Source organism: Vicia villosa, linkage group LG6, assembly GCF_029867415.1.
Source record: "Vicia villosa cultivar HV-30 ecotype Madison, WI linkage group LG6, Vvil1.0, whole genome shotgun sequence".
NCBI lineage: Eukaryota > Viridiplantae > Streptophyta > Magnoliopsida > Fabales > Fabaceae > Vicia > Vicia villosa.
The window spans coordinates 3,978,100-4,003,801 of record NC_081185.1 but is presented as its reverse complement, the minus strand read 5'-3'; the positions used below and the strand labels follow the sequence as shown (position 1 = coordinate 4,003,801).

Sequence of the window (25,702 nt, the reverse complement as noted above, 5' to 3'; positions counted from 1 at the left end):
TCTTGCCCTCGAGTACTTTGATTTCTTGTTTCCAAGAGCTGATTTTCTTCTCATAATCATCAATGGCCTTCTGATTTTCTGAATGTTTGAGCCTGAGGGCCTCACCTTGTTTTGTTGCGTCCATAGCAAAATTCCACGAAGAGTCATGAGAGGCCTTTGTCTCAGATAACTCTTTTTCGACATTCTGCCTTCGAAGGATGTTAGCTTGGAGTTGCTCGAGTAGAGAGCCCAGCAGAACAATTACCTCTGAAACTTCTGGGGATACTTGAAGCAAATCTACTTTCTTTAGAAGTTGATTTAGGTTGTGGCTCTTAATAGGGTCCCGGTTGAGAACATCTACAAGATTGACCCCAAAGAATCTTTCTTTTATTTGTCGAAGAAGACTGGGAATATCTTCCTTGTCACTAGAGTCTGCAGTAACAGCTGTTGAGACGTTAAGCTCCGAAGGCGAAGGAGTATTCACATTCATAATGGCCTTCAAGAAACTGAGAGGATCAGTTTGCTTAAGTTGTTCAAGCTCTGAAGGAGTAAGCTTTGCAGAGGCGTCGAAGTTGTCTCAGGAATGGTTTTTGCGTCAAAAGTTGAAGTTCCATGAGAAACTGGTTTTTCAGGCTGAGAAATCTCTTCCATAGCATCTTTCTCCGACGCGGAATCTTCATTGTCATGTGATTGCTGGTTCACATTATCGCTGCCTGAGAATGGATGATCCTCTTCCAAATTTTTGCCTTGATGGGTAGGTGGGGATTCGTCAGTAGAGTGGCTTTCTTCGACTGGTTCATTAGGCAATATGGTAGCAATTGGCCTAACGTCTTCAAAGACTGGTGAAAGAACGCGAGTTTGATTTTGAGAGGTACCTATGTTAAACAGAGCAAAGTTATTTAAGAAAAAAAAAATAATAAACTTTTGAGGAGTTTAGTTAACGAAAGTTAAAATTTGACAACTACCATAAAGTTTGTCAACATCAATGGTGAGGCCAGGATCCTTAAAACCGGAAGTAGTAGTGCCAGCATCATCCTGCAATAACAAGGTAAAGTGTCAGTACAATTATTTAGTTAAAATCACAAGATAATATGTGGGACGGCTTTCCACAACGAAAGCAGTACTAGCAGCTTTCAAAGGAGACTCTTCAGAGGACGCTTTATCACCAGGAGAAACAGTTTTGGAAGGACTTGCCTTTCTCCCTTTTCTCGAAGGGGTAACAGCTTTGTATTTTTTCTTCTGTCCTTGTCTAGTTTGAGGAGGGGATTTATCTTCGCCATCCGAACCAGTGGTCGAAGAAGCTTTACGCTTCGAACCCGTTGGGGGTTTCGAACTCTGGCAAGTGGAAAATGAGAAAGATGAGTACTAATCACATATTGTACAAGATTGAGAGTATGAGATAAGTATATACCGTGGGCTTCTTATCAGTGACGAGGGAGTCACTCCCACTTGGTTTATTGCTTTTAGATGTCCCAGAGTCTTTTGGGGCAGAAGCTTCCTTAATCTTCCTCCTTCGTGCAACAGCTGTAGTTGAGACTGAAATCAGTATATCAATAAAGAAAAGATAAGTCAGTCGAAAAGATTGCCTTAATCCAGACCTTCAGGTATTGGAGTCAGGACACGAACATGTTTAAGATCTATATGAAGATGTCCTTTGAAAGTATCCAAGGTATGCTTAGTCGGAACCACTCGTTCAGCGCGTTTTTTGGTACTCTCTTGAAGAATTTTGAGAGCATTCCCACACACGAACCAGTCTGGGAAAGGAGGACTTAGAGCCACACCAAAATCAGCACTTGGTAGTGGGGGGAATTTTGGAGGATTGAGTTTGAAAGCCACTTCATAACGTAGTTCTGGTCGAACATACGAGGGCAATTTCAACTTATTTAGTTTGGCGGAAAACTTTTCGCGCAAAGTAACTGCAGCCTCACGAACAGTCCGACTAAGATCATCAGGCCTATAGATAGTTTCAAAGAATTTTTGGAAAGCTTGGATTTCTTTAATATGAGTGGAAGTACCTTTTTGGAAGTTCTCGTGCACATCATTGAAAGCTGCAGTTAGTTCCTGAGCAAGGCTATCAGCATCAAAAATTTGAGAGCTATAATACTCTGTCCACCATTGATGAAAATCTGGTGTAGAGTAAAAAGAAGGTTCAAAAGGAATAGGAGAAAGATTGGTGATGTCAACGTATTTGTCGATTTTTTGTTCACATTCTTCTTCAGTCAAATACAAAGTATGGAAACACATATGGTTCCTTTTCTCATATAAGCACTTGGGTGTTATTTGAGTTAGCCCAAATTGTCTTGAGACCAAGTTCGGTTGATAGCACATGAGGATACATTGACCCTTTGATGGTCGAAGACGGTGGGAAAACAATTTTGGAGTCAGAAAGGCTTCCCAAATTTCCATAGATTCAGTTTGTTGATCCTGAGATGTTGGTGGAAATTTTCGAGTAAACCATTCAGGACCTATTGTTCTGTGTACAAATGGGGCCATAGAAGGATCGAACTGGTCACGCCGAGCAAACATCATCGAATACGCCAGGAAATGTTCGTGAAGCTTTCCCATTTCTTCTTTTGGAGTTAGGTAAGCTAACCTGGTCCCCTCTATAGTTCGATTTTTGATTATGCTATCCTCCTCATTGACATCTCTTCGAAAGGGAAGATGAGTTTCGAATGTAGCATTAAGCCACAGTTGCAATAGCCAGAAAGGACCAGCGTAAAGTAAACTACCAGATTTGAAATTCTTGGTAAGGTTTGCAGCTTCACTAAGGTTTTCATAAAGAGACCCTAGAAGTAGTTGGCTGAGGTTGAGCTTTTTTCCAGCATGCAATTGATTAGCCATGCAAAGGTACCTTTTCGCAACTTGGATAGACCTTGAACAAAAGGCACATCGTGAAAGCCATAATGCTAGAAAAGCAATATGCTCTTCATCAGATACTGTCGCTTCAGTAGTAATATGATGCTTCTGGATGAATGCCGTATAAGTGACTTGTGAATCGTTAAAACCAATAGTGTCATTATCCATGTCATTGGGGTCGAAGGTTTCACCAGTTGGTCGAAGTCCTGTAATAGCGGCCACGTCGAAAAGCGTGGGGGTAACCATTCCACATGGGAGATGGAAGGTGTTGTGAGAAGCATCCCAAAAATGAACCGCTGCTACTAACATGGGTTGGTTGTATTCTAAACCCGTTCTTGACAGTTGAATCAAATCGTATATTCCTAATGTTTTCCAGAAGGATCCTTTTTGTTTCTCTACCCTTTCTAGCCAGGCATAGTACAAGTCAGGATCTTTGGCTAAAGGGATTGACCTAAACACTTTTACAGAATTGGTCATATAGTTTAACCTAATTTTGTTTAAAGCTAAAGGGATTGCGGTTGAAGTTTCCTCAATATTAGCAGATTTGCCTAAAGGAGAGCGACCGTCTTCATCTATCTTAACTTTGCTAACTAATGGTCTAGTCTTGTAGTAAGCAGGAAAAAACTTATTCATAGATTGAATACTTTCACTCGGTAACGGACCCATAAAAGCAAGAGTTTTCTCAGAGAGTTCAAAGGGAATGATTACCTGGGAAGCGTAAATAGCGCGTATCTCTTCAGTGTTAGGGTTTGGAACGAACTCTCGTTCCCCAGAACGTGTTGTTGATTGGAGCTTCAAAGCGGGTTGAAGAACATTTGAAGATGAAGCCATGAAGAAATTTTTTGATTAAAAGAACAAGATTCTAAAAGAGTGAAGATGTTTCAATTTTTTGGTGAAGAAGATGAATGAAAGGCGGTATAGAGACACAAGATCAAGTATTTAAAGGTTTAACGGAAACCTTTTTAAATCTTTTGGGTAAAGCCCGAGAGACACGTGGCGGCTGGTGATTTAATCCAACGGCGGTCGAATGAGTTAGCTTCACTCCTAGTATGTAGGAGTAATGATCAGGAAGTAAGGTTAAAACGTGGGAATGTGAGTTATGAGAAGACATCTTTGAAAATGACAAGACGTTTCGGAAACAGTGTTATCAGTGATTATGACGCTAGTCAGCAGTCTTGGAACTTTCAAGGATCATAAAAACGAAATCTTATAATGGCAAGAAATGCCTATTTCTGTTGATTCTCGAAACAGGCATTTATTGGGGGCAATTTGTTAGCTGAAGATTTCGTTTTATGTTGTTTATCCTTCGAAGGAGTTGAGAATCGAAGGAAAGATGGTTACTGATGGCCATCCCTTAAAAAATAAAAGAATGGCTACTGATGGTCATGCTTCGAAGAATAAAGACTTCTAAGTTCGATGAAGATAAGTGAACGCTGAAAGATTAATGAAAGCATATGTCTTCGGGACTTAGACAGAATTCATAGAATATGTATTCAAGTATTACTATTTAGCGTGTTTTTAGTAGTGTTTGTTTAATACACTGCCACGCGTCGAAGATGGACTCAGGCGGGAAGATTTGAAATTCGAAGACGGTTTCGTAACCGTTCAACAACAGATGGCTTCGCTGGAAGTTCTGATGAGAAACGTGGTAGCAGATTACTATAGAACCGATAAGGTCGAAACTAGTATAAATAGGAGTCTTAGTGTTAGGATTCTGTGTGTTCATTTTGTACAAATCACTCACATATTTACTCAAGTATCAAGCGTTAAGAGAAAGAGTTCGCTGAGAAAATGTACGTATGACACCACCATTTTAATACATGTGTATTATCTTCTTGTTTTTATCTTTCAGAATTACTGCATTTCGTTTACTTCTTGCCATTTACGTTTCTGCATCTTTACTTTAACGTCATTTACTTTCGAATTACTTTCATGCTATTTACTTTCAAAGTCTTTTATATTTCTGCAGTTTAAGATTCTTTATGTTTCAATTGTCCTTTTAATTTTTTATGTCATATCACTTCATTGAGGTCACATTTATATATAACAAAGTGATTGTTAAGACTATTTGTCCTGTAAATCAAATAACGCTTATTGAAGAAGACAAATAATGAATATGGTTCGAACAAACATTGATAACAATCTTCTTGACTATGTGTCCTAGGATCAATCTAGTCGATCCTGCAAGTAACCAAATCATATTTATTATAGTTTGGAAGACTAGCGGTTGTTTACCGGAAATCACCGTAAACAGCGTCCCGCCCAAGCATCTCTATCCGCTGGCAGATCGGAAGGAGATCAATGGCGTGGTCATCCTCCGCCTGCCGGTTCTCCAGGATCTCCTCGTGTGCTGGCCTAGGAGCGCCGGGAACGTCGGGTCTCAAGAGAGGATGGGACACCCGGTAGAACCATGTGACGTACCCCTCCACACTGTGCCAGTCCTGGGTGACCCGCATGCGACGGTACTCCTCCGGTACCACATGATGCTGCCACTCCTCCCATATGGCAGTGAGCTGCACTCTGGTCACTGTGTCAGGAGCAGCCTCGAAGGGTGACCTGGGTATGATCTGCACGAACCCAAACTGCCGCATGCACCGCTCCGGGAGATACCGGACCATGATGCCGGTCCCGCATGCCAACCAGCCTGAATATAGAGCAACCCCGTCGAAGGGGACAACCTGAGCATAGTCGGCGAACGGCCTCCAGGTGACGTCGTCGTGCATCGTGCGGTCCAGGTACAGGCGGTATGGTCCCACCGCATCGTTCCCCCTCTGGAGGGCGTATCTGGCGGCCCTGGGCATGGCGTCAACGTACGCAGGATCGATGTGGAAGCCGTGGATGCGGGAGAAGTAGGAGATGATCCAGCTCTGAAACACAAATACGATAATGTATTAAAAATAAATACGAAACATAAATAAATAAATAAATACGAGAATGTGTTAAAATCAAACGTACCGTAAGCAGAGTGCAGGATCCCACCAGCTGCCTCGTCCTCCAGTTGGAGGCCTCATTCAGCTTCTGGTAGAGATATGCCAGAGTAGCTGCCCCCCAGTTCCACTGGTGAACGGTATCCAGGTCCATGAAATAGCGGAGGTAGGCCACGTCGACGTACCTGGCGCTCTTGTCCACAAAGCATGCAGCGCCTACCACATGCATGTACCAGCACCGAAGAGCGCAGCCGCGGTGGTACTCCCTGAATAGGTCGTTACCCTCCTGCTCGGCCTCGACCGCCGCGTCCAGGTGGAACTCAAAATAGAGGCTCAGTGTGTTGAACCGGACATGAGGCCCAGAAGTCGAGACGCACTCCAGGTGAGCAACCTCGTGCGGCAGGCCCAAATAGTGCATCATCCACTCAATGGCCTCGACCCTCTGGATCCTGAAGTGGTCCAACAGCGGCCCCCTAATAGGCAGGTGGAGAAGACACTGGACGTCATGCAAGGTGATCGTCAACTCCCTCACCGGCAAGTGGAAAGAAGACGTCTCCTTGTGCCAGCGCTCCACAAATGCCCCCTGCATGCCGGTGCTGATGGTGGTGTACCCGGTCATGCAGAGCCCGCAAAGCCCTGAACCTCGCACATGGTCGTTAAACCACTGAGCTGCTGGTTTAAACAGACCGAAAATCTTCCTGGAGTGGTTCACCATTTTCAATGGCTCTCTCTCCTGTTACAAAAAAAAGCAAATAAGCGAGAAATAAACGGTAAAATTATAAAAAATGGTGACAAATAAACGGCTAAGTTAAAAAAAATACCTCTCCCTCCCAGATCCGCCGAGCGACGTGATCCTGGTAGTGAATCAGCAGGGAAGTGTCAAAAGGCCCTCCCGGAAAGCTATCCACCTCCTGCTCCTCCTGCTCCTCCTCCTCCCCGACTGGAGGGTCAACATCCGGTATGACCTCCTCCTCCTCCTCATCCTCATCCCCCTCCTCTCGCTGGCGGGAAGAAGATACCCGAGCCAGCCTACTCCTAGAGCCTGAAGCAGATGAACTCTCCACCAAGTCCTGTGGAACGCAGACACGGCGTCCCCGTCCCTGCTCCCGTCCCTGGGTCGACGCCAGATGCGCCGCCGCCTGCTCGCGTCTAGCCGACGCAGTCTGGGACTCTCTCCCCTGTCTGATGCGTGCTGGCTGGTCTGACATGATCCTGTAAACAATCGAAATCGATTAATATGCGAGACAAATGAAAAAACAAAAAAAATGAACTTCTGGTACAGTTCGGAAGTTCATTTCCGAAAACTGGGATGGAGGTGTTTTCGGAAATGAACTTCCGAAACACCCCCACGCAGAGCTTCTCTGCAACCTCCAATGGCAGACCCAAAAACCTAAACCAAATCCATTTTTTTGCCTACTAAACATCCTAATATCAGTACTAAGCTATCTTAATGTCATTTTTTCAGATTCTAAACACCCTAATATAGTTTAATCAAATAGATCTAAAACTTGAAAAAACAATGATAAACTTACCAATTAGTGTTTAATGATGAGTTTGGTTGAGTTTGGAAGAAGAGTTTGGCTACTTCACACTTGCTTCTGCAGAAATTTCGCCTATGGAAGTGTTTGATGATGATTAGGGTAAATGATTTGGGGGAGGGGGAGAGTTCTGCTTAATCTGCAGAACGTGTCTTATTTCGGATGTTCATTTCCGAAATTGTGGTTTCGGAAATGAACTTCTGAAATAAGACATTTTTTTCAAAAAAAAAGGCGCTTTCGGAGATGAACTTCCGAAAACACCTTTTTCATGCATTTCGGAAGTTCATTTCCGAAGTCAGGGGTATAATGGGGTTTTCACCAGAGGTGGACTAGAAGATAGGGAGGTGGCCAAAGAATTTCTCAAAAATTATCAAGTCCAATTTCATATTGGTGCATTGATGTATGCCACTAGTTATTATATTAGACATATAAATATTGGGGGTTATATTAATTAAATTGAACAACTTCTCCATTAAATCTTAAATTGATTTAGTGAAATTTGTTACACATCTTCTTTTGTTCTCAACTTGTGTTTTTTTTTAATAAGCAATTGATATTATAAAGTTCGCTCTAGGGGTGCAACCCTTACAAGGAAACACTAAATAGCATTTGAACAGGATAAAGGAAGTTTAAACCATTCATAATAAATAGCACTAAATTTAGAGTAACCAAAAGACATCCATCTCCAAGAGAGGAAGATGATATTGGAACAAACCACATCAAAGCAAAAACTTCCCCCTTAAAGATTATGGCATTCCTCATGAGCCATATGCATCAAATTATGGCAATCCAAACAATGTTAATCTTCAACCTATGATTATCATTTTTCACTTTATCTTGAATTACACCAAAATCCAAAAAATCCTCTCCATTTAAATTTTCCTCAATACCCAACCAACCAAACATGTTTTTCCAAATATCTTTCACCACATGACAATTAAAAAAGAGATGAGATATAACTTCCGGATGATTACCACAAAACACACATTCCTTATTTATTTTCAAACCGGAAACAATCTCAAAACCTCTTAACAAAACTTTCAAGCTCCAAAGATACTACAAGAAAAATCAATATTTGCCAGGGGTATAGGCTAGGAGTTAAGCCCCTCACAAAATTAATTACATTGTTTGGGGTTTAACCCCTCGCAATGCAGAAATAAAAAAAAGTATATTTAAAAAGTAAATTATTTGGAACTCCCCGTCGCAAAATTTATGAGGGAGTTTTGAATTTTGAAAAAAAAGCACCGCGAGGGGTGCCCCGTCGCCAATATTCAACAACATCATTTTCTTTTTTCTTGGATAGACAAAACTGACAGATAATTAATAATGTATTGGAGACAGCTCTTAACAAAAATATTAACTATTCAACTTGCGAGGGGTGCCTCCTAGCAAAATAGATTGTTAGGTCAAATCAAATTAAATAATTACTCCCTCTGTCCCAAAATAAGTGTCACATTTACTTTTTAGATTCATTAAATATTTAATGTATCTGGTCTCTATACAGACTAGATACATTAAATATTCAATGAACCTAAAAAGTAAATGTGACACTTATTTTGGGACGGAGGGAGAGAGACACTGGTGAGACAGTGTTTTCCTAGGGGTTCTCCAAAGCAAAATGTAATAAATACTTCCACCATTGTACTTCCTCTTCCTATCGTTTTATTTCTTCCCCAATTCTCTTTCCCTTTCATTTTTCCAATAAACATTACTATTTGAAGTCCTTCTTCACCTTCAAAAACACTACACACAAGTTTCACCTTCAAAAATGGAGAAGATGAAACCTCTTTACAAGCTTGAATCTCGTGGGATTTAGTGTAGTTTCTTCTAAAGTTTTCATCTTTCTTGTTATTTACAAGCTTCACTTTCTCTCTCTTTTTTTTTTTTGAGGGAAAAAATGGGGTTTTGTTAAAAGAAGGTTTGAAGACCCTTGTACTTTTATGCTATTTTCTGGAAGATTGGTTGCAATAGTTCCAAGTAGTTTTGATAAAATAAGTGATTTTTTTCTTAGTAATTAAGTGGAAAAGGAAGAAGATTTGTTGATGTTTTGAGTTCTAATTTTTGAGAACCAAAAAGGGGTTTCTTTCTTATGTTAAATTCTTGTTTAGATAGTCATTTTGAAGATAAAATCCTTTAAGTTTGTTACTGTTTTGGAATTTTATATATAAGTGTCGTTGTTGTTTTTAGTTTGTTTTTGAAGAATCTTTATTTCCTATTCTAATATAATCATATTAAAAAAGATATAGTTAAATTATTAATTAAATTAGTAAGGAAAAATTAATTAATAACGTAGTTTGTAGGAAGATAATTTCTTACAGAATATTTTATATTAAAAAAAATTAGAATATTGTATGTTAATAATTTAATATGTAAGTTATTATCTCAAAGTTAAAAATAAATTAGTAATAAATTTAAAATTTATAGGATTTAATATAAAATATTTTTTTATACAATATTGTAAAAATTAGTTTAGGAATAACTTGTCAGCAAATAATAATCTAACACTTTGCGAGGGGCTTAACTCCTCACAAATACCAAAAAGTACATATATTTGCCAGGGGCTTAACCCCTAACAAAATACTGACACACTGTTCCTCCTAGTCTGCGCCTACGCATGCGTGGTTACAGTAGGAAATATAGGAATTACATTTCGCGAGGGGATTAGCCCCAAGTAAATTAGCGAGGTGTCAGGCCCCTCACAAATAATTTGCGATGACCTGTTTAGCTAGGGGATCAGTCCCCTCGTAAATTTTTGTTTTGTGAGGGGGTTTTTGCATTTGTGTGGGGTTTAACCCCTGGCTAAACAGGTTTTTTCTTGTATCACACGACAGTTCTCCAAGAATTATAGTGTCATCTGCAAATTGTAAAATATCCACAAAATCCTCTTCTCTATACTTGAAAGGTTTAAAATCCCCCACCTCTATCGATTTTCTCACAAGCGCGGTTAAACCTTCCATTGCAAGAACAAAGAGAAAAGGAGATAAAGGATCTCCTTGTCTCAAACCTTTAGTCACCTTGAATTCCTTCGTTGCACTCCCGTTGAGCAAAACGGACATATGACTCGTAAAAATACAAGCATCCATCCATTTTATCCACCTATCGCCAAAGCCCATTCTCATCATCATCTCTCTAAGATATTGCAACGATACGGAGTCATAAGTCTTCTCGAAATCCACCTTAAGTAAAATGCAACCTCTTTTCTTTTTCCTCATCCAATCTAATAATTCATTTACCAATAAAACACCATCCATCATGTTTTTACCCGGGACCTAGGCGGTTTGATTATTGGACACCAAAGAACTAATCATCCCTTTCAATGTAGCCGCCAAAACTCAACTTGTGTTCTTAAAAAGGAGATTTGTCTTTTCTTTTGTATTTGGAAGATCGGAAATAGAAAATAAGTGTCTTTAAAAATGGTGTCAGATCAATGGATCTTTTTAATTGTCATTTTGTTATATTATTTAAAAGTTTTACTTCTTGAATTATCGTTAGATTCTATAAATATTCATTCAGATTTTTACAAATATTTGATTGGTTATGGAGAATTAATCGAAATCATGAAAATAACATGAACTACACTATATACTTAAGAAAATACACATTCCTTATAATGATTGTCATTGAAAGAAATATAAGAATATATTTATATATAGATATGAACATAACATTTGGTTACTTAAGAAACACATAAGTCCAATTAAATATCTACAAATTTTATTTTTAGAAATAACATAAATTCAATCAAATCTTGAAATCAAAATTTTATTTAAAAATTAAAAAAAAAAAAAAGTCTATAATAGCGTCTATTATTTAGAAGAAAGATACATAAGGATCAAATTATAACTTCACAGGTCTTCTTTCGGCGATATTGCTCACTCCAATTATAACTTTTACGATTTTTGTAAAGATCCTTTGTCTTTTATGTCGTAATTTAATTGGTTTGTAATATCGTTTTTTTGTCGGACTTGTTCCGTTCTTGTGTATCAAGGTTCGAGAACCCTTAGTTCTCGTATATATGAAATTCTTGCTTACACAAAAAAAAAAAAAACATAAGGATCAAATATAGTTAGAAGTTCTTAGTTTTCTTTTCCCGACATCATGTAAGTACGTAGGACATTTAGTACAAGGAATATTACACATTGTATGTGATCCAGAGGACAATACATATTTTTTTCAATTATTTTCTTTATCATATTTGTTATTTCAATGATTTCATTGTCATCTAAATTTTATATATTGTTCTCTCCTATTTTGTTATTCACCATTATCATCATTGATATGATCCTTCACAGGTTAGAATCCACAACTGATCACATAGAAAATGAAAAAGAAGATTTATAAAGAAATTTTCTTAAGATAACTTAAATATCATTCTTCTCGGAGACATGTCAATTAGCAGAAACAAAAATATAAATATGTGAATATATACAATAATAGTTATGTATACAAAATTTGTAACATAATTTTCGTCCTATAATCCCCAAAATTGTGTTCCATTATTGTACAACTTTTGAATGGGGTGTTCATAACTCCATGAATAACAAGTTGGAATACAGAAATGGCCAAATAGAAAATGAAAAAGGAGATCCATAAAGAAATTTTCCAGGGCTAACTTAAATATCTTTCTTCTTGGAGACATGTCAATTAGCAAAGGAAACGATCTTAATAATTTGTGAATATATTTTACATTGATCGTCGGGTATAAAAGATTCTTAACAAACTTTTTCGTCTGTGATCCCTAATATTTTGTTCCATTTGAGTAGAACCTTTGTATGGGAGTTCATGACTCCAAAAAAACACCAAGAGCCAAAACAAAAAAGTTTCTTCCAAACAAAATCCCCAATATTCGGTTCCATTTTTGTAGAACTTTTGTATAGGTGTTTATGTCTCCAAGAAAACATGAAGAGCCAAAACAAAAAAGTTTCTTCCAAAAAGAATATTGTTGAACTGTAAACATTCAATATTTAATTGGTTATGAGAAAATAATAATTACCATGAACAAAAACATGAACTAGACCATATTCTAAAAAAATATACATTTATTATAATAATTGGAATTGTTAAAATAAAATTATAGCTATATATTATCAATGTTATTTGTCTTCTCATCAGTCACATAGATGCAATAAAATATCTTCAAATATATTTTTTTAATTAGAAAAAATCATCCTCGTAAAATTTAGAAATCTATATTTTCTTTAAATTTACAAACAAATAATAGTCTAATAGTGTCAACTATGTTAGAAAGAAAGATACCTTAGTATCGAAGATGTGTGAAATTCTTGATTTTCCTTTCTGAGCAACTTCTAAGAACGTAGAACATGTAGTACAATAAAAAAACATTAAACATTTCATGTTGTTCAACCATAACGAAATATTCACTTTCATATTCGTCATTCCAATGATTTTCATCATTGCATCTAAATTTTCTATCTCTTTCTCTCCAATTTTGTCTTCCATTATACCATGCTTGATTTATTCTTCACAAGTTTAAATCCAATTTTTTTTATGATTTGAAAATAGAGAAAACATCAATATAACACATAAACCTTGACTTATTCATACTTTTTAACTATATAAACACTTGGCTATTACTAATAACTTATAAATAGGAGATGCATATGGTTAGGGAGAGATCTGCCCTTGTTAATCGGATTCAACTAACCATATCAACATTGTTTTAGTGCATTACCTCCACATCAATATTGAATTTGATTTTGTCTCCTTACAATTCTCCAAATTTTAATTTACTAAAAATTATATCAATCATTTTGGTTACATACTATTCATCTAACGAAAACCTAACAACAATAAATGTTAAATATTGTTTGTCGGATTTGTAATGAATTTCTTTTTCTTTCGCACCGGTTCCGACCTATATAGTAGATCGACTAACCCGGCTCATGCTACGGAAGCACGTGCACTGGCCAAGCGTCGTACACTGGCCAAGCGTTGTTTCTGCCAGAAATTGAACTCGGTATTCCCCGAATATCGTCCTTTGCAGAGACTCGTTTGCCACTCGAGCCCAAGCGCATGGTGGATTTGTAATAAAATTTTAACCATCAAATTTATGTTTGAAAAATATAATGTCTTTTAATCATTTGCATTTATATACCAAACTAAATTTTGAATCCAATACTATATACAATTTTCAATTAACAAACAAGCATTACTATTAAAATGCAACACAAGCACATTTAATTGTTATTATCAAACATGTAACATCACAATGTTTCGTAAATTTTAAAATTTGTATTTGCTAACTTTTATTGCTTAATATTTATTTAATAAATTATTTTATGCATAAACAATCTATTAAATTATAGAGTTCTCAGCTTATTAAATTATTATAAATTAATATTTGTTGACTTTAATTATGATATTTGATCTTTGAGTCCCTAATTAATTAAATAGAATTTTAGTTTCTCTTTTTAGTTGTTACTGTATTTTGTATAACAATGATAAAAATATGGTTTTTATATTAATGATTAGTAAATAAATTATTATGGTATTTTAATAAATAATACTATATTCTTATAATTTAGTTTTTCAAACTACTAATAATTTACACTGTTTTTTTAAATTGTCATTTAATTTACATTCTTAAGGTAATGGGTTCAACAACCAATATATTAAAAAAAAAAACCACTATCGTCATTGTCATTTAGTCATTTCAAAATAAATTATAATTTATTTCTATATTTAAAATTCGAAATCATCACTTTCTCCTTTATTCTAATTTAAATTTTGAGTTAGCGATTCTATTTTTTTTACTTGATTTCCTAACTAATTGAAAAATCAAAGCAATTTATTCCAAACTATTGTCATTTTATGATAGAGAGCTTAGTTATCAGTTAAATAAGAATTATGAGTAGTTTTGATATATTAAGAATTATTTTATATTAATATGTTTCTAGAATATTCTTAGGATAGTTTGGGCTTTAATTAATTATTGGGCCTTTAATTACTATTCACTACTACTATATATGTATTCATTGAGAGATGGGAAAATTATCAAATGAATGAAATCAAAATTTATCTTTTTAGTTAGTTTTTATTTGTCTTCTCTAGTCTTTTAGGGTTTTCCCTTTCTATTCTATAAACCCTAGTTTTGATAGGAACATCTTCCTATCAATTGGTGCTTTCATCCATGTACTCAAATCTTCCTATGGATTACCCTTATCATATACCTTCATATCATCCATGGAGTATTCCTCCTACCTATCCCACAAACCCCTCTTTCACAACTCCTACCACAACCTCATTTCCATCTTTTCCATGGGAAATCTTTACACCTTGTTACACTCATGTTGGATCATCATCACCAAGTTTGTATCCAAATCATGGGTATTCACCACATCCATCTAATGCCAACCCATATCCATCCTATTCATCATCTCATTATTCATATTACTATAATAATTATTATCAACAACTCCAACCAACAAACACCTCTTCCACAATTTATCATCAATATCAAATCCATTATAGGAATAGAAAAGATTTTGAGAAGTATCTCCAAGTGTCTCATTCCTCTTTTAAGAAAAAGAAACAAAAACAAAAGAACCTCTCACCCTTCAATCTCCACTCCCGAGAGCTCGGTTTCAAGTTTTCAACAAGGTCGGGTTTCTCTTTTGGATTCTCTTCCACTTCCTCCTCTGCTGGTTCTACTTTCAACTTTGGGTCGTCTTCTTTCACCGCAACTTCTTCTGTGTTCGGATCTTCATCAGCTTCCTCCGCGCCGGCTTCCTCAGCTCCTTCCATTTTCGGTTCTTCTGTAACTGGAGCGTCACCGTTCTCGTCATCCTCAGCCTCTACGGCCTCAACTAGTCCGATTGGAGCACCGTCAGATTCTTCACCATTTGGAGCACCTACCTCGACTTCTTCGACTTCTTCATCGCTGTTTGAGGCACCGTCGTCGTCCTTGACTTCTTCAACTCCATTTGGATTTGCGTCTTCCACGACACTGTTTGGAGGAACTTCATATGCTTCGACCACATCAACTCTGTTTGGTGGAACAGCATCTGCGACAGCAACAACAACATCTTTTTTCATCTCGTATGAGACCGACGTGAAGGTATTGTTGTTTAATGATGTTTTAGGAAATAGTGCATATAAGGTGTTTGATAAAATACCTCTTTATGTTTATGATGAGCTTGTGTTAGAAGATACTGGTTCCATTGTTTCTATTGAAGCTGAGAATGATGAGGAAAGGATTGGGGAGGGACAAGGTCTTCGAATCAGAGGAGACTGTGATGGAAACTATAATGCAGAATTTCTTGCTACTTTTTATGATAACATTCTTAAGAAAGATGAAGTGAAAAATTGAGTGATGAAGAAATTGAAGAAACTCTTGAAAAGGTGGTAAAGCTGCTCACCTATATTAGCCCACCCGAACCTGTTTTTGTTGGTGCTATTGATGCATTAGTTAAGCCTGTGCCTGGACCAATAAGGCCTGAAACTTCTTTGGAACGTAATGCGAACAACAATGAAGATGGCATGTGTGATAAAGTAATAGCTCCTTGTTTCATGAGAACACATGCCTCTGATAGAATGAGTGTGGTGGATGATGCCAAACCCACAAATGCTAGGAATACACAGCCATCCAAAGCGTCAGTGAAGGAAGAAAGCAAGATCCAAGTTTATAGTCAAGGTGAAGACATCTCAAACAGCACTGATTCTTTTAAGCAAAGAGAAGAACTCGAAGAGCTGTATGAAAAATCAAAACTGATTGGGTCTGATGCTGTTGATCCTCAAGCGTCAAAGATTTTATCTGTGCCACCGCCGAAACCACCTGATCAAAGTGTTGCTGCAGGAGAGAATTTTGCTTTTATCATTGTGAACCTTGGTGAAATTGAAATATGCGAGATCACTGAGTTTGAGTTTGTTTGGAACAGTAATATGATGATGGAGCCAAGTAAAGTTGTTCCATTCTATAAACTTGTGAGAATACCATATGGGTTTTATATCCTTGGTCACTATTGTCAACCTAGTAACAAACCTTTATGGGGTTTTGTACTGGTTGCTAAACAAGTCGAGCATTCCTCATATAACATTTGCAACAACAAAAATTCACCCGCTTTAAAGAACCCTCTTGATTATAATTTAGTATGGTGTACTAATTCAAAAAGAAAAAAATTGATATGCCTATTGATTCTACTGCTTACTTTTGGCTACCTCATCCTCCTAGAGGTTATAAGGCTCTTGGGTACTTAGTTACTAACATCCATGACAAGCCCAATGTAGATGAAATCAGTTGCGTTCGTGTTGGACTAACCGATACATGTGAACCTTACCACACATTACTTGATACTGGATCTTTCACTCCTGAGTTTCCATTTTGGATTGGGAACTTGAGACCTTGTAACTGCAACATGTTAGGAGCAGGAGTTTCAGTAGGGAATTTTTTCTGCAATAATTTTTGTTGGAACAAGGGAGAAGAGTTACCTGTTGTGTGCTTGAAGAATTTGAACCAAATGCGCCCGGCAATGCCACAAATTAACCAATTACATGCGCTTATAGAGCTTTACGGTCCTACTGTTTTCTTTCATCCTGAGGAAGTTTACCTTCCTTTTTCTGTTGATTGGCTTTTCAACAATGGATCCATTTTGTATCGAAAGGGCTTGTCTAAAGGCGAGGTTATTGATGAAGGTGGATCAAATTTTCCAGGCAGAGGAACAAATGATAGAGAATTTTGGATAGAGTTGCCGTATGATGATATTAGAAGAGAGTTTATCAAACATGGTGACTTGGAAAGTGCTAAGCTTTATGTTCACGAGAAGCCAATAATTGGCGGAACATTCAATGACATTGTTATGTGGATTTTCTGTCTTTTCAACGGATCATCTATTTTGGAATTTGGAATTAAAAACATGGCTTTTAGCAAAGTTGGTTCTCATTTAGATGATTGAGCGCATTTCACACTTAGAATATGCAATTTCAATGGTGAGCTTTGGAGTAAATATTTCTCACAGCACTGTGGTGGTAAATGGGTTGATGCACACGAATTAGAGCATATTATGCCAATAAAGCTATTGTGTACTCGTCAAAAAAAAGGGACATGCTAGTTACCTTCATCTTGGAAAAGTTGATATTCCAACATTATTTCATTTTTTCAACCTTGAGGACAAGGTTGATCTTGGAGGGGTGAGTAATGATATTGAGCTTAATTATTAGTTAAATAAGAATTATGAGTAGTTTTGATATATTAAGAATTATTTTATATTAATATGCTTCTAGAATATTCTTAGGACAGTTTGGGCTTTAATTAATTATTGGGCCTTTAATTACTATTCACTACTACTATATATGTACTCATTGAGAGATGGGAAAATTATCAAATGAATGAAATCAAAATTTATCTTTTTAGTTAGTTTTTATTTGTCTTCTCTAGTCTTTTAGGGTTTTCCCTTCCTATTCTATAAACCCTAGTTTTGATAGGAACATCTTCCTATCATTTTATGTCTCATTTTTCCTTATGTTTATGTCCCAAATATTATTACTATTCACTCTTTTTATCTATTAGGAATTATTGGGAATGATTAATCTATCTAATAGAAATTATTCAAAGCTCAATCGTAAAAATGGGCAACGTTTTATTTATTTTAATTAGTTCGAATTAAGCATGGCAATAAAATCCAGACTCGCGGGTATTCACCCGAACCCGCCCCAAAGTTGACTGGGAAAATCCGCTTTGACTGTGTTCGGGTTCGAGTTTGGATTTTTCCCGATTATAAAATATGGGGACGGGTCAGGTAATGGGGACACTAGTACCCACCCCGAACCCGTCCCCGAACCCGCCCCATTTATTTTTTGATAATTTGATTTGTGTTTATTATTTTAAATATTTGAAATGTATGTATGCAATTTTTTGAGATTGTTTTATTTTGTTATTTATAATGTAATTTGATTTTTGAAAAAGTAAATATTTACTAAAAAACTTGATTTTACAAAATAGATGATGGCGGGGCGGGGATACCCGAACCTAACTCAAACCCGTTTGGGACGGGTTTGAGTTTTAATTCTCCATTCCCGTTTGGGTTTGGGGCGGGGAACGGGGATTGATTAGAGATTCGGGTTTTGGTTTGGGGGAGATAAAAACCGTCCCCGACCCGCCCCGTTGCCATGCCTAGTTCGAATTGATTTCTTTTCTTATATGTCATAATTTTTTGAGAGATGATCCTCTCCTTTAAAATTGTCTATTTTATTGGAAAACAAGTGTGAGTTGTATCAAGAAACAAGTCTGAGTTTAAAGCCTCAAATTATTTTAAAAAAGTAGAGTATGCACTTTATGAATGAAATAATTCATACACCGATCATCTTAAGGTTTTTGATGAATACTAGTAATATACCCATGCGTCCGCACGGGTACAAATTATTTAGTAGTGTAAAATTATACTACAAATTGAGAATTATGTTTATGTATGTTTAGTTGTTTAGAATCTAATTGGTTGTGTCCCATGACACTTCATAAAGTATTTCATTCACATTTTCAACATTAAAGACAAGTGCAAATTAGAGATAATTCAACACCTACTAAATAACAAATTATCTTGAGAGTAAGAATGAATATGCTTTTCAATCATATTACAATGAAAAGATTGGAATACATATTAATATTTATAAAATATTTCATCATTGTCTAGTGTCACTTTATCAAGTACAAATTAACATTTATACATGTTTTGTTGCTTAGGTCTAACTTGTTGTGTCCATAACATTAAAGACAAGTGCAAAATTATAATGAGTAAGATGTAATATGATTTTGAGATATGTATTGTAAAAATCATAACAAAGCTAAATAATGATCTTATGTAGCAATGGATATATATAGAATTGTCATTCATTTTTGTATTTATATAGAATTGTTAATTAAAATAAAATATGTATCATGTTGATAGTGCCTCATAATGAGAATAAAAATTTTGACATTTGAAAATAAGAATTTTGTGTCTCAAATAAAGACAATCGTTAATTAATAAAATAGATATTTTGCTGATAAAAAAAAAGGAAATTTGCTGATAGTGGCCCATCAGTAAAGTAGAAATTTTGAAATTTAAAAATAATTTTTTTAATAATTATAAAATAATTATGTTTTTGGTTGAGTAAATTTTTAGGTTTTCCTCTTTGTTCCATTAAAAAATATTCAATTTATTAATTTATTTATGTTTAGAAAAATAAAAAGGGAAAAAGAAAATTGAGAGAGAAAAAATTAATATGAAGTGAAAATATTGGAGAGAGAAAGACAAAAAGTAAAACATGTGAAGTAAATGTGAGACAAAGGAAAACTCAGTGGTCAATACACGTGGCATTTGGGTATTTGTTTGAAAGGTTGGAATATTAGCTTGATTATCAAAAGACAAAATAATTCTTTTGGTTTTGTAAATTTTGAAAGAGTGAAGAATATTTTGGATAGAATGGTGGCATCTTTCAATAATAGCTAGATAGTAGATGTGTTGTCTCTCTCATTTATTTGGGTGAGTCTTTAATTTTTAAGTCAATGTTTGACCCAATGTAAATGTTTCTCTCTCCTTCTTCAAGTTTCAGCCACTTGATTAATCCAACAACCTACCTTTTAAGAGTAAGATAATATATAAATAATCCAAAAGAACACCACACTATCTCTCATACAAGTTTTAGCGGGAAATTACTTCTTCACCACCAATTTCTTCTTCATATTTTTGCTAGGGTCTTCATTTAAAAAATTGTTGCAGCTATATCTTCCATGTTTGCCAAAACCTTCACTCATATCTTTTAATATATTATTTTAAGTTTTATGAAAGCTTTCATTTGGCATGATTTTGTTATTAATAACATTTCATCATATAATTTGCCTCATATGACTTTTGTTAATACAATATATTGATTGAGCATTCATTTGTGTGTTCATGTTTAGTGACTTTTGAAGTATATTGTACCAAAATGTGTTTTTCCTATTTTAACTTTTTTCCTAAAAATGTAGGATTATTTATACAAAATGCAAGAAGATTGGAAGATAAAAGTAGGCATGGTTGAGTCGTCACCGACATAAATGTTTGAGTCGCTTAAACCTGATCAAAAGACTAACTTTAAGGCCAATTGTTGGGTGAGAATACTGACAATAAACAATCTAGATGGGGGATAAATAGAACTCCCACGTTAAAAATTATTTTAAAAATTGTTTTTATGAGAGTTTCAAAACAAAGGTTATTTGGCTTGGCAGAAGCAAATTTAGCATAAAATAGATTATGCTTATCGATTAGAATTTCGCGAATGCACTTAAGTATTTTACAGCACAATCAAGTTGGACTATTGAATTAACCAAATGAATAAACTAATTATATTGAATAATTGAACAATCACATGAGAAATGTTATTGCACAATTCACAACTCCAATAAGTTTTTACAACGCTAGTTTTCAGCTTAATCGTGTCATACCCCAAAATTTGCCTTCCATATTCCATGTACAATGATTCAAAGTTCAAGGTTCAGCCCCAAAGATTACTCATTCAAAAGTCCAGATGATCCATCGTCAACTGGTTTGACCTAAAAGTCAACCATAATCAGAGCATAGTCAAAGCCTCCCAATTTTGGTCAACATCAAGTATGTGAAGTATAACCATCATTTGATCCAGGATTGATCATGATTCCATTAATAGAAACTCAGAGATGAACAAATACAAAAAGGTTCAAATTAGGGTTTCTTAGGAGAAAGTCAACCCAACTTTGACTGGGCATAACTTTCACATGGAACATCAAAAATTCCCCACTCAAAGCCTATTTTGAAGGAAATTGGATTCCCTGCAATTTTGCCTCTCACAAGCCAAGGCTAGAAATGATTCATTTGAGAGATACAATGCAAAAGATTATAGGTCATTTTCAGGCATCCTCCAAAAGCAGTTTTTTCCCAAAGAGGATATGATCAAGATAAAAGCTCCAAATGAAAAATATATTCCAAAGTGGCTTATAGAGGACCTCTCGAGGTTTCCAAAAAGTCTTAGAACTCCCTCATAGCTTAAAAATTGAGTGAGATATGATTGATCAAAGTTGGGTGATTTTGGAGGACCAAATGTGAAAAAAGAATGTTCAAATTGAAAAATTTTGCAAATGGGCCTATGGTTTTATGATACAAACTTGGTCCACAAGTCATTAGCATGCCCAAAACAAAATGCCACGAAATTTAACCTATTATTTGATGTAATATGATTTTTTATTTCATTTTAATGATTTAATTAAGTAAAAAAATCAAATATTGTGTTAAAATATCTACATAGGCCAATTCCAATCAACATTTATGGCCAAATATAATATAATTTCGTGGACTATTGATTGAGGAAAGAATTGGTACAAATATGGCCAAAATAGAAAGTTATTATTCAAGAATAAAGTCAATTTTCTCAAACTTAGAAGATTGGATTCAAAGAGGTTTTGGACTATTTTTCTTAACCTAATCCAGTGCCTATAAGTACCTAATGCATACCACGTGAATAGGGGTTGGAAAATTAGGGGAGAGCAGAGCTTGCAAGAACACAAAAATCCTTCAAGAAACTCAAACTCGGTTTCAGAGACTGGGAGTGTTTCAGAAGGATTTAAGCATTGCTACATGTTCATGGGATCATTCTGAAGCTATTTGGATACGTGCATAGCATCAACCCCCCCAGATAACCCTCCAATTAGCCGAGGTACGTGGTTTTAAAGGTATGGTCGATTACAATAATTCATGCGCATCTATAGGAAATTGATTGAGTATTTTGATTGTTCTTGGTCCCCTTAACGTTTCTGGGTGGTTTAATTTAAGTTTGCGTGTCTAATATGTGACCGGCCATTGAAGGCCAAACAAGGTTTTTAGGGTTCAGATTGGGGGTTTGTGTTAGGGGTAGAATTAGATCAAAACGAATGCATGAGTGGGTTCGCAGGGCTTAGACGAGAAGATTGAAGGGGTCGCGAAAAATTTATAGGAGTGTATGCCCTATTCGTTATTTTTTTAGGTTTGGTAGCTATGAGGAAAACTAGTAGCAAAATCGTAGCAAATGCTATATGTCTTTTTGCAGGTTCTGGGAAGAAGACGATGAGTTGGCTCCATGTCATTGGTGCATTTGAATTAGCGCACGCGTTTCAATTACAGTTTCTTTATTTTGTTTATTTTATTTGGGGGGCGTGCATTTAACACGTTGCGCAGATGGTTGGGATGGTATGCATGTTTGTTGGTCACTCAAGGGTCCAGGGTTCGATCCCTGGCCCTTGCTATTATTTTTCTGGAATTTCTAACTTCTGATCCCATACGCCTGCACTCCTGTGGCCTATTATAAACCCTCAAATCTGAACCTTAGAATCACCACTAAGCCAGATCCAATGTCCCAGGACCTGATGACCATACCATGCGCCCTAGTGACTGCCATACTGAATCATAATCCCTAATAACTAAGATTATTTTAATTAATTATTTATTTTAATTAATCTCTTTTAATATATTTATTTATGTAATAATATTTATTTTTATAAATAAATTAGTACATGATAATAATATTAAAAATGTCAATTTGTTGTTCGTTCCGATTAAATCGATTAATCGCTATGGTCAACAATAATTTTAATTAAAATGTATTTAATTAAAATACAATTAATTTCTATTTGATTAAAGGGTTTCGACTATCTTATTAGTCGCGATGATTAATCTTTCTATTTTCCTTATTCTAATTCGCTATTCTTTTTAATCGAATCAATCGGTTACGAGGGGTAACGATACAAACTAATTATTCATAAAATTATTAAAAATACCTTAATTCATTATTAGTGATAATCGAATCAATCGATTAAAATTGGTAGTGATGCAATTTCAATCTTTTAACTATGGCGATCGAATCTATTGATTGTTGCGGTTAATAGTGCTAAATCAAATCAGGGTTGTACGCCCAAATCCTAAAACACTCAAAATACACTAAACCACGTAACTACGGATTTACATCCTTTCAAACACTGCGATGTTCATAACTACGATAAGGTAACTCAAAATACCTTCGAACATTCGCATTTCAAAACAACTGCAAAAAAAATCCAAATACATTCAATTCAACTCTAAGGCGTACAATCCTGTCCCCGAACTACGTTGACTCTGATTCTCCTTAAGGAGATACGTAGGCACTTGGCAACAAGGCGAGTCCCCCTCTTCCAAACTCTAATCATGTTCAATATAATTAGCCTTTTAACTCTATTTACTGGCTGTCATCTTTCTTTATTTTTTAGCCATAAACCTTCATCTTTGCAATGTTAACCTTTAGGAAAGGGTTTTGGGTGCCTAACACCTTCCCTTAACCCGAATATAGTATCTTACCCTAAATCTCTTAATTGCATAGGTTTCCTATTCGCCTTGGTAGAATAGGTGGTGACTCTAAAAGTCTAAATTTTTAGGGCAGGTTGCTACAGCTGGCGACTCTGCTGGGGATAACTTAAATGGTGAATACTATTCTCCTATAGGTTTTAGGTTTTGGCAGGGTTTAGGTTTGGCAACTTTTTTTTAGGGTTTGGCTAACGTGCCTTTTTCAGGGTTTGTACTTATTTTTATTTTTTATTTTTTTTAAATTTTGTTTATTTATTTATTTTTATCTAAAAATATTTAATTATTTAAGATATGTTTATATCTAATCGCTTATGTGAATATATTTATATTTTATTGCCTGTTATATTTTTATATGCACTGCTGGATATTATGTCGTGTTAAAACCATAAGTGTGGGAGTTAACTTTGAGATCAATAGGGGACATGAATCGCCTACGAGTCTCATTGATAACTCCACTCGGAGTGGGTTGAGTATTCGGAAATGTCCAAAACGAGGCTTGACTTTGTTGAGGGCAGGACTGGATACTTGGCTGATCTCTCCGAGAACCTACCCCAAAAATTCGAACCTCATGGATAAAATGAGTTGTTCTAAAATCCGAAGAGACAAAAAGTCTCGGAGGTTACGAACGACCCCATGAGACCTTCTAGAACCCCCCTATAAAAAGGTTGGCTCCCAAGAGCCGCTACGTCGAACCTATGAACTTATGTGATTATGTGCTATATTTATATATATGTGTTGATCCTTATTTTTTTTTTATTATTTCTTTTTCCATTCATCATACATCAGGGGCATTCTTGCATCATATTTTATTCAAAAAAAAAGAAAGAAAAAGGATATCATACATATCATGCATGGCATACACATCATTTTCATGACATTAAGAGAAGATTCCTCTTCTATCTCTAGAACAAGGGACCATTGGGAAAGATAACCTAACATCCCGACCATATTATCCAACAAGATTTCAGCAGAAGAGATCATTGGATTAGCAAAAGCAACAGGGTGGCCAACGCACCTGGAGGTCCAAGACAAAACGATCATTCACTCCGTTGTACATGCCATTGTCTCAAGCTTTGCAATGTCTGCTCAGCCAGAACCTGGTCACTCTGCTGCCTCCATACTCAGCTCCAACTAACCCCGCTCCTGGGTACAAGCATCATGCTAGGTGCGCTTATCATTCAGATAGTCCTGGTCACGATACAGAGGATTGTGGGCCGTTAAAGCACAAGATCCAAGATTTGATTGAAGAAGGGCTCGTTGAGTTCGAAGATCCTCACAAGTATAACGCCATAGGTGGCTAGAAGAAGGATTTCTTAGATCATTAGCTTTGTTTTCATTCGCAATTTCTTTCTGTTTGTTTAAACATTAGTCTTACGACATATGCTGTGTACTTTACAATAATCATTAATGCATTGCTTACATTTGTCTTGATTTACTCCTAGTGTTCTCACTATATTTAAAACTGTGTTTTTACTCGGTTTTCTCATTTGTGATATTCAACTCTCGTTAAAAGTCGTACACCTTTAGAGGGAGAATGACGAAAACGATACCACAATTTCACACACTACGCTTTCGAACAGACCGTGTTGACGATGTACAGGCATTGTTTCAATTCCTAAATAACGGAGATATAAGGATGTTAATCCCTTGTCAACCCCTTCGAGCCTAAGAAGTAGGAGTTTTCCTTCATGTACAAAATAAAAACCCTCAAAATATAACCTGGGGTAGGGTAGCTGTTCAGTTAACTTAATTATTCCAAGTTGTTCCTTTGAACATAATCACCGATGGTCCCCCGTCATCATTAAGTCCGGTAGTCAATATCCGCAAAGAAAAAAGAGAAAGAAATGCAAAAGCCTGCTGAGTCAAAACCTATTAAGGAGACTTAGGCAACATTGGGGCATCCCGCTGACTGCAGTTTTAAAACAAACAGTTCAGGCAAAAGTTAGGGATAACAAAGTCGAAAAAAGGTTACTATGTACCTTCGACAAAAGGAAAAAATTACAAAAAAGGAGAATGACTGCCTTTGCAGATAAACCTTTGGTTTTTGAACCATCATAAATGCCAATGTCATAATTCCCAAAGTCTT

General features: G+C 35.9%; 1 protein-coding gene across 1 annotated transcript; it reads left to right on the top strand.

Moving 5' to 3' along the window:
• Positions 1–15,504: 15,504 nt before the first annotated feature.
• Positions 15,505–17,211, top strand: LOC131611059 (hypothetical protein At1g04090-like). The gene is made up of 3 exons (XM_058883184.1): positions 15,505–15,552; positions 15,662–16,321; positions 16,432–17,211. The coding sequence occupies exons 1-3, from the start codon at positions 15,505–15,507 to the stop codon at positions 17,209–17,211; spliced, it is 1,488 nt and encodes a 495-aa protein (XP_058739167.1).
• The last annotated feature ends 8,491 nt before the right edge of the window (positions 17,212–25,702 follow it).